The 14,774-nt window shown below is 47.6% G+C and overlaps 1 protein-coding gene across 3 annotated transcripts in view; it reads left to right on the plus strand.

Moving 5' to 3' along the window:
* PRKCB (protein kinase C beta) overlaps positions 1-14,774 on the plus strand; it is a gene marked incomplete at its 3' end in the record, with an annotated part of 295,893 nt that overhangs the window by 135,707 nt on the left and 145,412 nt on the right. For all 3 annotated transcript variants that reach the window (XM_079800688.1, XM_079800686.1, XM_079800687.1), the window contains exon 3: positions 6,882-6,964. In XM_079800688.1, coding sequence (XP_079656814.1) covers positions 6,882-6,964 — 83 coding nt within the window. The remainder of the gene's footprint in view (positions 1-6,881; positions 6,965-14,774) is intronic.

The raw sequence follows: 14,774 nt of genomic DNA on the forward strand, positions 1-14,774 counted from the left end.
GGCAAAGGTAAAAAGAGACATTCCTATCAGAAAGGAAAAAAATATTATGCGGAATACTATGATTCTCTACCTGGAAAACTCAAAGGAAATAGGGCTCAGAAAAACGAGTTTAAAAGATGCTTACAAAATAAACATATAGTACTGCCAACTCCTTGCTTTCCTATTTGTAAACAATAACCAGTTGGAAAACAAAGTGGGAAAATGTTAGCAATCACAATAGCAAAAAGGAGGATCCCTCAGGTAACACTAAAGAAGTGTGCGGCACCCACCGAGGAAATGAAAGACTTTATTAGGAGATGTAAAATAAGATTTTAACCAGGAGACACCCGATTCCTGATAGAAGGACTTGTTGTAAAAGTGTCAGTTATCTTCAGTGTAATTTCTAAAGTAAGACAATTTCAGTCAAAGTTCCAATAAATTTTGGGGGGTGGGGAGACTGACTGAATACAATTCCAGTAGAAATTCCATTGGTATTTTAACAAGCTTGGTCATCTGATTCCAGCGTTCATTCGGAACAGTAAAACTAGGAAATGTTGAAAATAAGGATAACGAGGGAGGATCGCCCTGCCCGGATTAATACATTACAGAGCCACTATAATTAGAACTTACATTGCCATATTACTGGACAGACCAGGGGAGCAGAGCAGAAGCCCAGAGGCAGACTCCCGTGTGCAGAATTACTTAGCATCTAGTTAAGCTAGCATTTGAAATCAGTGAGGAAGGGATGAATTATTCAATAAAAGATGCTGGGACAACTGATTACCGTTTGGAAAAATACGGCAAATTAGATTCCCATGCCACACCAGATACCAAGGAATTCCAGAGGATTAAAGAGCTTGAATTGCAAGTGATGCCATATAAAAGTAAAAAAACAAACACACACCCCAGAGAGATATTAATGTGAACCTGGGGCGGATAGGGCTCTTTGGAAATGCAGTTGATGGTTTTCTTTGTCCAGTTTTACCTTTTAGTGATCTGCAAGTTGCACATAATCTTTCTATTCTTATTCTCAATTGTTGACACACATATTCAAGCTTGTAATGTCCCATGGGGCCTTTCTTAGTACCCGTGATCTCCTGGGGAGGAAGACAGGGGTCTCACCTATTCCAGAGCCCTTCCACCCAGCCCCGCAGGACCCAGCCCCCTCCTCTCTCCTAGAGCTTTCTGTTCTCTCACCACCATTTCTTACACCTCCTTTATTCACCTAACACACACACACACACACACACACACACACACACACACACACACTCTAATACTTCTTTTGTAGGAAGTAAAAATTCTAAGTTCTTGTGCTCTGGAAATGTCTTTCTTTTGTACTTTTACTTTAATGTTTTGTAGGTTCAAAATGGATTTTCCTTAACCTTTGAAGATATTGCTTGCTCTGTCGTATTCAAGAATTCACAATTGCTAATGAGAAATCTGATGATAAAACCATTTTTGTTTCCTTGTTGGCAACCTTTCTCCTTCACTCTTTCTGCCCGATATCAGTAATAATAATCGCTTCACATCATCAGAATGAGTTTTTCCTGACATTGTCTCATAATTTTTGAATCAGTTGTTGCCTTTAATTAGGATCAAAAGCCCACATATTGCATTTAGTTTATATGTTTCTTAAATCTCTTTGAATATTTAAGTTTCTCCTCTCTCCCACTTTTTTTTCTCTTGCAGTTTTGTTTTTAATTTTATAGCTCTTTTATGTATTTATTTTTGACTTCAGATAATTTTTAAAAAATATTTATTGTTGAGAGTATTACAGTTGTCCCTTTTCATCCCCCCCCCGCCCCCACCCCCCGCCCCTAAGTTCCTGACCCGCCCCAGGCCTTCATCTTCCTATTGTCTGTGTCCATAAGATCTGGTTAATCTCTTCTCATCCCCCTGCTCCCCTTCCCTCTGAGATTTGTCAGTCTGTTCCATGTTCCCATGCCTCTGATTCTATTTTATTCATCAGTTTCTTTTGTTCACTAGATTTCTTGTTGGTTTATTTTGATTTTTAGATTTAATTGTTGACAGTTATGTATTTATTGCCATTTTATTGTTCATATTTTTGTTGTTCTGCTTCCTTCTTCTTCCTCTTCTTAAAGAATACCTTCCAACATTTCATATAATACTGGTTGGGGGTGATGAACTTTAGCTTTTTCTAGTCTGTGAAGCTCTTTATCTGACCTTCAGTTCTGAATGATAGCTTTGCTGGGTGAAGTAATCTTGGTTGTAGGCCCTTGCTGTTCATCACTTTGAATATTTCTTGCCACTCCCTTTTGGCCTGCAAAGTTTCTGTTGAGAAATCAGCTGACAGTCATATGGGCACTTCCTTGTAGGCAACTAACTGCTTTTCTCTTGCTGCTTTTAAGATTCTTTCTTTGTCCTTAACCCTTGGCATTTTAATTATGATGTGTCTTGGTGTGGGCCTCTTTGGGTTCCTCTTGTTTGGGACTCTCCATGCATCCTGGACTTGTAAGTCTATTTTTTTCACCACGTAGGGGACATTTTCTGTCATTATTTCTTCACATAGGTTTTTAATATCTTGCTGTCTGTCTTCTCTTTCTGGCACCCCCATAATGTAAATGTTGGAACACATGAAGTTGACCCAGAAGCTCCTTACACTATCTTCGTATTTTGGATTCTTTTTTTCTTTTTGCTCTTCTGATTGGGTGTTTTTGCTTCCTCATATTCCAAGTCATTGATTTGATTCTTGGAATCCTCTACTCTACTGTCAAATCCCAATAAATTATTCTTTATTTCAGTTAGTGTATGCTTAATTTCTGACTGGCCTTTTTTTAAATATCTTTGACATTCTTGTTAAGATCCTTGAAAGTCTCACTAAGTCCCTTGAAGCTCTCTTTGATTTCCTTGAAGCTCTCATTAAGATTCTTGAGTAACCTTATAACCATTGTTTTGAACTCTGTATCCAGTAGTTTGCTTGCTTCCATTTCTTTTAATTGTAACACTAGAGGCCCAGTGCATGAGATTTGTGCACTGGGGGCGGGGGGGGGGGGGGGGGGTGGCGTCCCTCAGCCCGGCCTGGACTCTCTCACAGCCTGGGACCCCTTGGGGATGTCCGCCTACTGGCTTAGGCGGGGGGATCCGGCCTAAGCTGGTAGTCAGACATCACTCTTGCAGTCCGGGGTTCTCGTAGTCTGGGACCCTTTGCTCCTTACTGTCCGCCTGTAGCGAAGGTGGGAGAGGCTCCTACTACCACTGCTGCGCTCACCACCCAGAAGCCGGGCTCGCTGCTCCTTAGCACTGCTTCTGGCTGAGTGGCGCTCCCCCTGTGGGAACGCACTGACCACCAGGGGGCAGCTCCTGCCTTGAGCGTCTGCCCCCTGGTGGTCAGTGCACGTCATTGCGACCAGTCGTTCTGCCGTTCGGTCGATTTGCATATTGGCCTTTTATGGTATACTAGTGACCCGGTGCATGAAATTTGTGCACATAAAAAGAAAATTAATTAGAGGAACTATTTTAATATTGCTATTTGCCCTTTCTCTATAATAGATGTGTTAGAGATGAAAGAAAATTAGTAAAATATATATGAAAATCCTCCTCCTGTCAGAGTCTGGGTGAAGCCATCTTGTGTTACGGGATCCCTGCCTCTGCTGTGGGCGTAGCCATCTTTGTTATGGTGTGATGGTCAATTGGCATATTCCCTCTTTATTAGATAGGATGATGTTTTGCTGTCTCTGCATTTTGGCTGCTGCCCTGTGTTTGTTTCTGTGTATTAGGTAGAGCTGTTAATGTCTTCTGGAATTGCTAGAGTGGCCTTGTGTAGTAGGTGTCCTGTAGGGCCCAGTGGATCAGCCTCCCCAGTCACCTGAGCTGGACACTCTAGGTGCACCCCTTTGTGAGCTGTGTGCACAGTCTTGTTGTAGTCGAGCCTTGATTGCTATGGGTGTCACTGGGAATTGGAGGAATTGACCTGCTGTGCAGGAGATACCCCTAGGGAGCAAGACGTGCTTCAGTGGAGCTTTGGTGTTCACTGAGTCTGCCCCTTGAGTGTGTTGCTGTGGGTGTGTAGAGTTGTAATCTTGTATGGTCTGAAGCTGTCCACCGGGTGCATTGGCTGTAGGGCCTCCCGGGAGGTGCAAAGTCATCCACTGCCTGGGCCCACCCAGCAGAAGCTACAAAGAGATCTGCAGATGTCTGCTACTTGTATTGGGCTAGGAAGTGCCCAGGTGAGATCCAGCTGTGAAGCAAGACAGGCTAATGCTAGTGCTGGGTTTTAGGCCTCTTATTGATAGGTTTGGGGCATGCTGACTCCAGCTGCTGCTTGTTTGAGTTAGTTTTAGGAAAGTCTGAAGCCTGAGCCAGCACAGGCCATTCATATGGAAAAGCTGCTGCAAGCAGCTTGGGTGGGGCTGCAAATTGGATGGGGCGAGGTTTCAGGGAATCACCAGAGGGAGCCAGCAGTATGGGTCACACTGAGGGAAACTCAGATATGGCTGCCAGTCAGCTCTGTGACAGGAGAGGTCTCAGCATAGGAACAATGGCCCCTGCAAGCACCCCTGTCGGGGAGAAAGCCACCAATGAGTTCCTGCCCCAATGCCAGACAACTCAGTTCCTCCAAGTATGTCCATTGATCCCCAAAAGCCACCACCCAGTTCAGGAACTCAGAGGGAGTAGGATTGTGTAAGTTTGTGCTCAGTTCCTTTAAGAGGAACTGTCTGGGACTCTAGCAGTCTCTGTGTCACTCAGCCAAAGTCCCTGCTGTTCTGTGTTTTAAAAAATATATATTTTTATTGTTGATAGTGTTACAGATATCTCTTATTTTCCCCCTTTCTCCACCTCCTCCAAGTCTCTCCCCCTATCCCCTCCCCTCCCCAGACTTCACCATCTTATTGCCTGTGTCTATGGGCTGTGCATATAAGTATAAGTTCTATGCATAGAAGTTCTTTGGCTTATCTCTTTTTGTCACCCAACCCGGAATTGAGGTATATCAGTCTGTTCCATGCTCCCCACTGGTTTTTACAGCCCGAAGTTACGGGAACTTCTCTTCCCAGCTTTGGAACCCTGGGCTGAGGGTCTGTTGTTGGGCTGGGACGCCTTGCTCCTAATGGGAGGCCTTTGCCATCACAATATCCCTCCTGATTGAAAACATGCCACACATGGGTATGGGAGCAGCCTGTTCCTCGCCTCCACCCCTCCTATCAGTCTTGATGTGCGTTCTTCTCGAGTTGTAGGACTTCCATTCAGCCAGATTTCAGGTGGTTCTGAATGATGGTTGTTCTGTATTTTAGTTGTAATTTTGATGTGGTTGTGGGAGGTGGCAAGTACTGGCATTTACCTACGCTGCCATCTTGGCTCTCTTTGGTCGGGGCCTAAATCATTTTTTATTTTTCAATTACAGTTGACATACAATATTATATTAGTTTCAGGTGTACAACCAATGGTTAGACATTACATAACTTACTAAGTCGTCATCCAGATAAATTTCACACCCATCTGACACCATACATAGTTATTACAACACTATTGACTCTATTCCCTGTACTGTACTTTACATCCCTGTGACTATTCTGTAACTACCAGTTTGTAATTCTTAATCCCTTCCCCGTTTACACCCATTCCCCAACCCCCTCCCCTTACCCCCCTTCAGTACACCTGAAAATAATCCTATCTAATAATAGACAAATATGCAAATTGACCGCACCTTCGCTAAGCCCAAACCACGCCCACCAGCCAAGCCACACCCACCAACCAATCAGGACGAATATGCAAATTACCCCAACAAAGATGGCGGCTAATTTGCATATCAAGACAGCATAGAAAGAAGCCAAGAGCTGCAGAAGGGAGCAAAGCTGCGGAGAAGCAAGCAAGCCGGGGGGAGGAGAAGGGAGGAGTGGAGGCGGGGCCGGGGGAGAAGGAAGGAGAGCGGGCTGGAGGAGAAGGCGAGGCAGGGGTGAAGGGAGGAACGGAGGCGGGGCCAGGGGAGAAGGGAAAAGCAGGCGGGCTGACGGAGAACGTGGGGCAGGGGACAAGGGAGGAGAGCAGGCAGGGCGGGGTAGAGTGCAGCAGGAAACCCTATTGCAGGATTTTTCCTGCAACGGGAACGCTAGTACAAAATAATATTGAATGTAAAATTCTTATTGAAAAATAGAATGAACTAGAAAAGAAAGATGCTCTTCCTTTAACATGGGACCTGCCCTCCAGGAACCCATAGTCCAGAGTTTGTTTAAGGTGATTTGAATAACAAAACTACAAAGGAAGATATGAATAAAAAAATCTGTGTTATTTTGATACATTCTTTGACTTCCTCTTTGCCCAAGTGATACAATCCCCAAATAGTAGAACCATGCACTGATGCATTTAACTCAAACAAACTCAAATACAGAATATGTGTGTATGTATTTGGTTGCAAATCACCAATGTGGTAGTGTAAACATCGCAGCGTATTCCTCCCACTCTTCCACCTGCTGGGCATTGCTCCGGGGTGAGATGGGGCGGGGTCTGCCTCTCCTGCTCCTTCTGTTTCCACATGCCCTTCCTCCTGCCTGCCTCTCTCTCTGTGTCATTCTAGTGTTTATGTATACGTGCTGCTTGTGCGTTATGAACCTGACCCATGCCAGCAGCTTCTCATGGTGCCCGATGTAAGGAACAGCATTCCGTTCCCAAACCTGGCAACGTACCTGATGCTCAGGGGGTGTAATGTTGAGTATATGTGATCTTTTGGACCAAGTTACTTTAGAAACTTAACTAGTTTGCAAGACCTAACATCGGTCTACCCAGTTTGACTTCAGCTAGGATAGGGGCAGAAGCCAAGGCATTGTTACTTTGCCATAGAGCCTTTACTTGCCGTGAAGTCAGGTTTTAACCATCTCTCTCTCCCTCTCCTCTCTTCCTCCCACTCTCCTTCTCCCCGCCTCCTCCCTTTATTTTCTCTTTTGCAGTCTGCTGTTTTGTTGTGCACAAGCGGTGCCATGAATTTGTCACGTTCTCCTGCCCAGGCGCCGACAAGGGTCCAGCCTCTGATGTAAGTAATGGGCACCAGTCACCTCTCTTTGTCCACAGTCATCGTGAGTGAGGACCCTGAGACAAAGAAATTGGGATGGTCTCGTGCCAAGGCACGTAGAGGTCCTTACAGCCTCTGGGACATTTTTCATTTTAATGGAAAAAACAAAACATTTTAGACGGGGGTGTGATTGTACAGGAAACCAGCTAGTTCTCCTACTATGATGTTGCTAAATGTCTTTGCCATTTTTTAATTAAATTTATTGGGGTGACATTGGTTAACAAGATTATGTAAAAGTTTCATAAATGTCTTCTCGTCTTGACAGCTGGCGCATGGAGAGTGGCGGGCGGGACCGAGCTGTTCCCACCGCCGTGGAAAGGTGGTAGGCATAGTACCTTCCATGCATGCCCTTGATGGCTCTTTGCTAGGGAAATGTGGATATCAGGGCCCAGGAACTAGGAGGACATGACTTTGTCCCGTTACTGTGCACCCCCCAGTATGACTATTACGGGTGAGGCCAGGGATGCTTCTAGGTAAAACAGGCAAATACTTTTTGCTTTAATCATTATGAATTTATTTTAACATGGATTGGGAAAATGTATCTAGTAGTGGTTTTGCCTTTGTAATAGGGATGCAAAATTTCCTACCTAAGTCAAGGTAAACCAAAGATGTACTGATTTAAGGAACATGTTCAGTGAATGATGGTGTGGATACCATAAGGTTATGTATGGCAGAACCCTTGGTATGAGGTTTTTTGTTGTTGTTGTTTGCTAATCCTCACCCGAGGATATTTTTCCATTGATTTTTAGAGAGTGGAAGAGAGAGGGAAAGACAGAGAGAAACATCGATGTAAGAGAAACACATCGATTGGTTGCCTCCTGCATGAGCCCTGACCAGGGCCTGGGCCGGGGATGAGCCTGCAACCCAGGTACATGCCCTTCACTGGAATCGAACCGGGGACCCTTTGGTCCACAGGTTGACACTCTATCCACTGAGCCAAACCGGCTAGGGCCAGTATGAGTTTATGTAAATCTGGGTACCTTGTTGATTGCCTCCCGGCAGCCACGCGTGGCCCTCACTCTCTGGCACAGGCATCTTTCATGCTAGAAGCTGAGACGCCTGGCAACTTGCTTTCCCACGGGCGTCTGTGGCTAGTGAATGAGCATGTGACCGAATTCTGCTCAGTGGGGTGTGGAGCGGAAGTTGGATAGGCTTCTAGGCAAGACTGTCCTTTCTGATAAGAGAAGACATCTCTTTCCCGTCCTGCTTGTGGTTGTGATAGGCCCTTTGGGATGGCAAGGGAGGCGTGGCTGACATGCTGAGCAGGGCAGAGAGGAAGGAACCCGAGTCACTGTGACATTGATAAGCTAATGAGCCAACCCTGAGTTCCTTATGCCAGACTGTGTATGTGCGATAAGACGCTCAGCACGAGGACTTGTGAAGTCTTGAACTTTCCCAGGAGGACTTCCCACCATGTACAGCCTCCCACCGCCCAGGAATGAATTGCGTTCAGGGTACCCACTGGGCAGCTGTCACCCTAGTTCTCTTATTTGTCCTGTTTTGGTTCACCCTCCTGGAATTCTCTACATGGATTTTGTCCATTATTGGTCCTATTCTTACCCACTTAGACCTGACAGCTGCCTTCAGAGTGGTGGCTACCTTATGGCATTGGATTTCTTTGACTCTTAGTAACCTCTTACAAATAGTCACTTACCACCACGTCCCTGCAAATCAGAGGCATTTCTGTTGCCACAGCAACATGAACACTCGAGAGCTCATGCTGCAGTTGCTCTGCCTGGAAACTGGTACTTGGGGTTAAGAACTCCAAGCATCATGGAGCCACCAGTCCTTACCAGCCTGTCTGCAGAGACAAAGGTGGGACAATTGTCAAGTTCTCTCAGATCACGCTCCCTGGCCCCTCTAGTGCAATTGCTCTCTCATCCCCAGGAAAAGAGGCAGGGAAGCTTGGGGGATAGCCTGGCCCCATTCTGCTGCTCTGAACGTTCATGCAGATGGAGGCTGGGTACTCGGGAGCAGCCAAGGGGTGGTGTTTCCACAGCCTGTCTATGCAGGTGGGCAAAGTTGCGTTACAGTTGGAGTACACGAAAGAGTTCACTCTTGTATTATTAATTAACGAGGGGCCCAGGGCACAAATTCGTGCACCTTGAAAGGAACTGTGGACCGCAAGGCTCCGGTGGGCACAGAGGCGGGTCTTGGCCCATCCTCTGCGCCCCCTCCCAGCCCTTCCCACCGCGGCCCCCGGTCCCCTGTCTGCGGGCAGCCCCATTCCTGCTGCCGCCACTTCCATGTACTGATGGCTCCAGCCCCACTCGCACCCGCTGACATCAGGGCTGGCTCTGGGAACCAGCAGCATTTGCGAGCTCCAGGCAGGACCAAGGCGTGTGGGAGCAAAGAATTTTCAGCAACTACTAGAGGCTCGCCCCATGACAGCGACTGGCACCCCGCCTTGGTCTGGCGCCCCATGAGCTTGCCACATCTGCTCCACCATCCTGCCGCGGCCGACGCCCGCCATGCCCCAATGCGCCCCCTGGTGGTCAGTGCATGTCATAGCGACCGGTTGTTCAGCTGTTTGGTCTATTTGCATATTAGGGTTTATATATATATACTAGAGGCCCAGTGCATGATTGAATCATGCACGTGTAGAGTCCCCTACATGCTTTCACTTTCATTCACGGGGGAGCTGGGTGCCTGTCCACTCAGGCACCAGGCCTTTCAGAAGCCTCCGCCACGCTGGAGGCTTCTGAAAGGCCTGGTGCACCAGCGGACAGGCACCCAGCTCCCCCGTGAATGAAAGTGAAAGCATGTAGCGTGGCGGAGGCTTCTGAAAGGCCTGGTGCCTGAGTGGACAGGCACCCAGCTCCCACGCTTTTGATGGTCCACGGTGGGACGTGAGCTCGCTGCCCCAGAGGCCCCTTCTGTGCCGCAGCACAGCCATGGCGCAGACGCTGAGCTTGAGCCGTGAGCTCAGCGTCCTGCCGGCCCAATCGGCCACCCCGGCCACCCCGAGTCCCACACCCCCCCCCCCCGCGCCTCCTGGCCAATCGTGGGCATAGCGAAGGTACAGTCAATTTGCATATTTGTCTATTATTAGGTAGGAGGATATATATATATATATATATATATATATATATATATTTGTATTATTTTCCATACAAACAACTGTAAACCTACTTTTTCCAACTTCTGTATTTGTTGACATGTTCTGTTGCCTAAGACAGACACTTAGCTCAAACTGGCTTATGTGAAAGGGGAAATTCTTTGTCCCTGAAACTGAAAAGCCCAGGGGTAAGCTGGCTTTAGACACCTGGATCCGGGTGCAGATGTGAGGTCCTCAGGACCCTCTTTCTCCATGTCTCGGCTCGGCCCTCCTGTCTTGGTTTCAGCCTCAGGGGCCTGTTTCTCCCAGGTACCGTGATGGCTGCAGTGCCCCTCCTCTTATGTATCCTCACCACTGCAGCTCCTGGGAGAAAAGCTGAAATCTCATTGGACCGTGGGTCACATGCAGCCAGAAGGATGGCTGTGCTGATTGGCCAGATCTGTCATGTGTCTGCTCCTGGAAAGGAGGGCCCTGTGCCTATCCCATAATTTGAGAGTAAAGGAGAGGTGGTCTCTCAGAAGAAAACTAGGGAAGAAATATTGAGAACTGGTTAGAAATCACACACCATGGAGCCAGCATTCGCAGGCTCAAATATGTGTGACCTTTGTGCCTTAGATTCCTCCGCTGAAGATGGATAAAATAAGGGCCCCTACCGTATAGCATTTATGAGCATCCCATGTGTAAATATCAGTAATAGCACCGAGGACAGCCTGGTACCTGGCAAGAGCTGTGTGTGGAGGAGGCGATGACAGCAGGCAGCACGGAAATGGTCCATGGCGTAGCGGGAAGGGTGAGCAGATTCTCTGCTGCCACCTGGCAGTGCTTCCTGGCAGTGTGCGGCCCCATGGGGGGTAGGCATCCCTCTTTGTATGCACGGCACGGCGCAGCCACCCATCACCTCGGCATGGGGAGAGCAGGAAGCACCCTGCAGCTTCCATGCGTGGGATTTGGCAGCCTACCTGGGATGATCCCATCTCTGGGCACAGTTCTAAGAAGGTTGGTTGGCACCAAGGATGATGAATTGGTCCAGACAGCTGAATTGGTTTGATTCTCAGTTCATTGACCTTTCTTTGTCCATGGTCGGAGGCATGATTAAAGATCTGTCCACACCTGCTCACCAACCTGGCCAGGCTCTCTTTGGCTGCCCCTGAGGCTCACGCAGGTTTGGAGGAGCGCCCTCCTCCTGCGTGACCTTGGAGACCTGGTGTGGCAAGCTTGTGGAGCAGTAAAGCACAGTCTCCATCCATGGAAAAGGAACGTGCTGGGCTCTGCCCTTGACCTCTGCTCTTCCAAGCCCAGCCTGAGCTAAGGAACATGCTGGATCCTAGAACCTTGTCTTCTACAGATAGGTCCAAGGCACGGAACATTAGTCCGCCTGAGGAACTTTACGGACCAGGCACTGTCCCAGTGAGCCCAGCTACTGACCCAGTTGGCCAGTGCCAATGGGAATCGACATAGATGGGCACCCCCATTGGAGGACCTCCATGACAGAGTCCTGGCTGGTACTTCTGGTCACCTGCCAATACCCTCCTGGTTCCTGGTCTCTTCCCTGTCTGGGAGCTCTCAATCCCGCTGTCTCTTGGACCATTTCAAGCAGCATGTATGGACATTACAGTTACCCATCATTTATAATGCCCATCACTTACAATGCTGTCCACATACACAGCCTCCGGAGAGATCTTCTCAGAACAAGAGAGAGAGGAGTTGTCTCTGAAGGCTGGGACTAGGGTGAGTCAAATGAGGTTCTAGCCCTGGGCACGGAATTTAGTGTCACCTGTGTTGGTGGCTATGTGGTGGCTGGATGATCTAGGATGGCTCGGCTCACAGGACTGACAGTGAGCAAGTTGTTGGCCTGGGAGCTGTGGTTCTCCATGTGGCCTGCGTGCTCTAGCTGGCTCGCTCTGGCTTGTTCACGGGGTGGTTCCAGGAAGAGCTAGGAAGCCTGCCCCAACGCACAGTGCTTTTCAGCCGGTGCATCGTGTTTGCTAGTGTCCCGCTGGATGGTGGAGAACCAGATTTCACTCTTCACGGGAGGGAAGGCTCTCTGGTAAACCTACTGCAGATCTTGTTGACTCAAAAGGCCACTGGGAGCAGAACCTCTGACGTCATGGAAGATGCACAGGTTTTGGTGCCGTTCAGAGGGTCCTACATGGCCTCGTGAAGAGACTGATGAGCCGCATCCACAATAGTGTCTGGCACACGGAGGGCACTCCATGAGTAGTTTCTCACTCACTGTCACTACGCAGAGGAGAATCTCACAACTCAGGAAGGGCTAGAGGCCCCCTCTGACCTGCCGAGGAGGAGTAGTTGATGATAATGTTTACCGAGTGGGGGGCTCTGTGCCAGGTGGGACAAAAGGATTCTTTAGGTTTATAAAAGATGCTTTATTCAATATTTTATGGTTTTAGAAGTAATTCCTTATGATATATAATCAAGGTGCTGGATAAAATCCATTGTTGATGCCCTGCGCCCTGCTGGCTCCATCACTAACTCGGCAGTTCCCGGCGGTGGGCACGCACGGGGGTGCACCCTTTTGCTTCTTGATCAGGCCCAGCTTCATGGAGAAGTATTTAAAAAGGACAAATGGTGCTCCATGTTGAAGATTTAATAAAAGGAAAATGGAAGGAGGCTTAGGAAGGATATGTTATATTTATATATTTAAAAGGGTATGTAGATAAATGCTAATGTGTTTGAAGATCTGGTAGAAATGAATGATTTTCCAGGAAATTTTAAATTGCCACTTTTGTCTGAAGAAGAAATTGAAAACCAGAATCGGGGAATAATCAAGAGAGAAATGAGAACATTGCCTGAGAAATGTTTTTCCTCCCAAGGCTCCAGTCTAATAGGCTTCATGGGGAAATTACTTTAAACTTTAGAGGAGTGAAGGATTGTAGGTCCTTGCTGTTCATCACTTTGAATATTTCTTGCCACTCTCTTCTGTCCTGTAAAATTTCTGTTGAGAAATCAGCTGACAGTCATATGGGCCCTCTCTTGTAGGTAACTAACTGCTTTTCTCTTGCTGCTTTTAAGATTCTTTCTTTGTCTTTAACCCTTGACATTTTAATTATGATGTGTCTTGGTGTAGGCCTCTTTGGGGTCCTCTTGTTTGGGGCTCTCCCTGCATCCTAGACTTGTAAGTCTATTTCTTTCACCAGGTAGGGGCTTCTTACACTATCTTTGTATTTTGGATTCTTTTTTCATTTTGCTCTTCTCATTGGGTGTTTTTGCTTCCTCATACTCCAAGTCATTGATTTGATTCTTGGAATCCTTTACTGTCGAATGTAAAGAATAAATTATTCTTTATTTCAGTTAGTGTATGCTTAATTTCTGACTGGTCTTTTTTTTATATCTTTGACATTCTCACTAAGATCCTTGAAAGTCTCACTAAGTCCCTTGAAGCTCTCTTTGAGTCTCTTGAAGCTCTCATTAAGATCCTTGAGTAGCCTTATAACCATTGTTTTGAACTCTGTATCCAGTAGTTTGCTTGCTTCCATTTCTTTTATTTGTAACATGTTTCTTTGTCTCTGCATTTTGGCTGCTTCCCTGTGTTTGTTTCTGTGTATTAGGTAGAGCTGTTATGTCTTCTGGAATTGGTAGAGTGGTCTTGTGTAGTAGGTATCCTGTAGGCCTAGTGGGTCAGCCTCCCTAGTCACCTGAGTTGGGCATTCTAGGTGTGCCCCTGTTTGGGCTGTGTGCACAGTCTTGTTGTAGTTGAGCCTTGATTGCTGTTGGCATCACTGGGAATTGGAGGAATTGACCTCCAAGCAAATTGACTGTGAGGACCAGCTGCATCTACAACGGAAGAGCTGCTGTGCAGGAGACACCCCTGTGGATCAGGACTCACATCAGTAGGGCTTTGGTGCTCACTGAGTCTGCCCCTTGAGTGTGTTGATTGTGGATGTGTAGAGTTATAATCTGGTATGGTTTGAAGCTGTCCCCCAGGTGCATTGGCTCTAGAGCCTCCCAGGAGGTGCAAAGTCAGCGACTGCCTGGGGCTACCCAGCAGGAGCTACAAAGAGATCTGCAGATGGCTGCTACCTGTATTGTGCTAGGAAGTGCCCAGGTGAGATCCAGCTGTGAAGCAAGACAGGCTGGTGCTAGTGCTGGGTCTTGGGCCTCTTAGTGATAGGGTTGGGGTACACTGATACCACTTGCTGCTAGTTTGAGAGATTTTAGGAAATTCTGAAGCCTGAGTGAGGACAGGCCATTCATATGGAAAAGCCGCTGCAAATTGAATGGGGCAGGGTCTCAGGGAATCACCAGAGGAAGTGAACAGTGTGGGCCATACTGATGGAAGCTCAGACACATCTGGCAGTCAGCTCTGCAATGGGGGAGGTCCCAGCACAGGAATCATTATTCCTGTGAGCATCCCTGTCTGGGAAAAAGCTGCCCCTAAGTTCCTGCCCCAATGCCAGACAGTCCAGTTTCTCTCCAGGTGTCCCTGGATTCCCCAAAAGCCACTGCCCGGCCCTGGAGATCAGAGGGAGTGGGACGCGTAAGTTCATGCTTGGAACCTTTAAGAGGAACACCTGGGACTCCAGCAGTCTCCATGTCACTCAGCCACAATCCCCACTGGTTTTAAAGCCCGAAGTTACGCTGACTTCTCTTTTCAGCTCTGGAACCCTGGTCTTGGATTCTGATATGGGGACCCTCTGCTTCTTATGGGAGGCCTTGGAGATATCCCACGAGATTAAAAAATGCCACACATGGGTG

Source organism: Cnephaeus nilssonii (assembly GCF_951640355.1).
Source record: "Cnephaeus nilssonii genome assembly, chromosome: 2".
Classification (NCBI taxonomy): Eukaryota; Metazoa; Chordata; class Mammalia; order Chiroptera; family Vespertilionidae; genus Cnephaeus; species Cnephaeus nilssonii.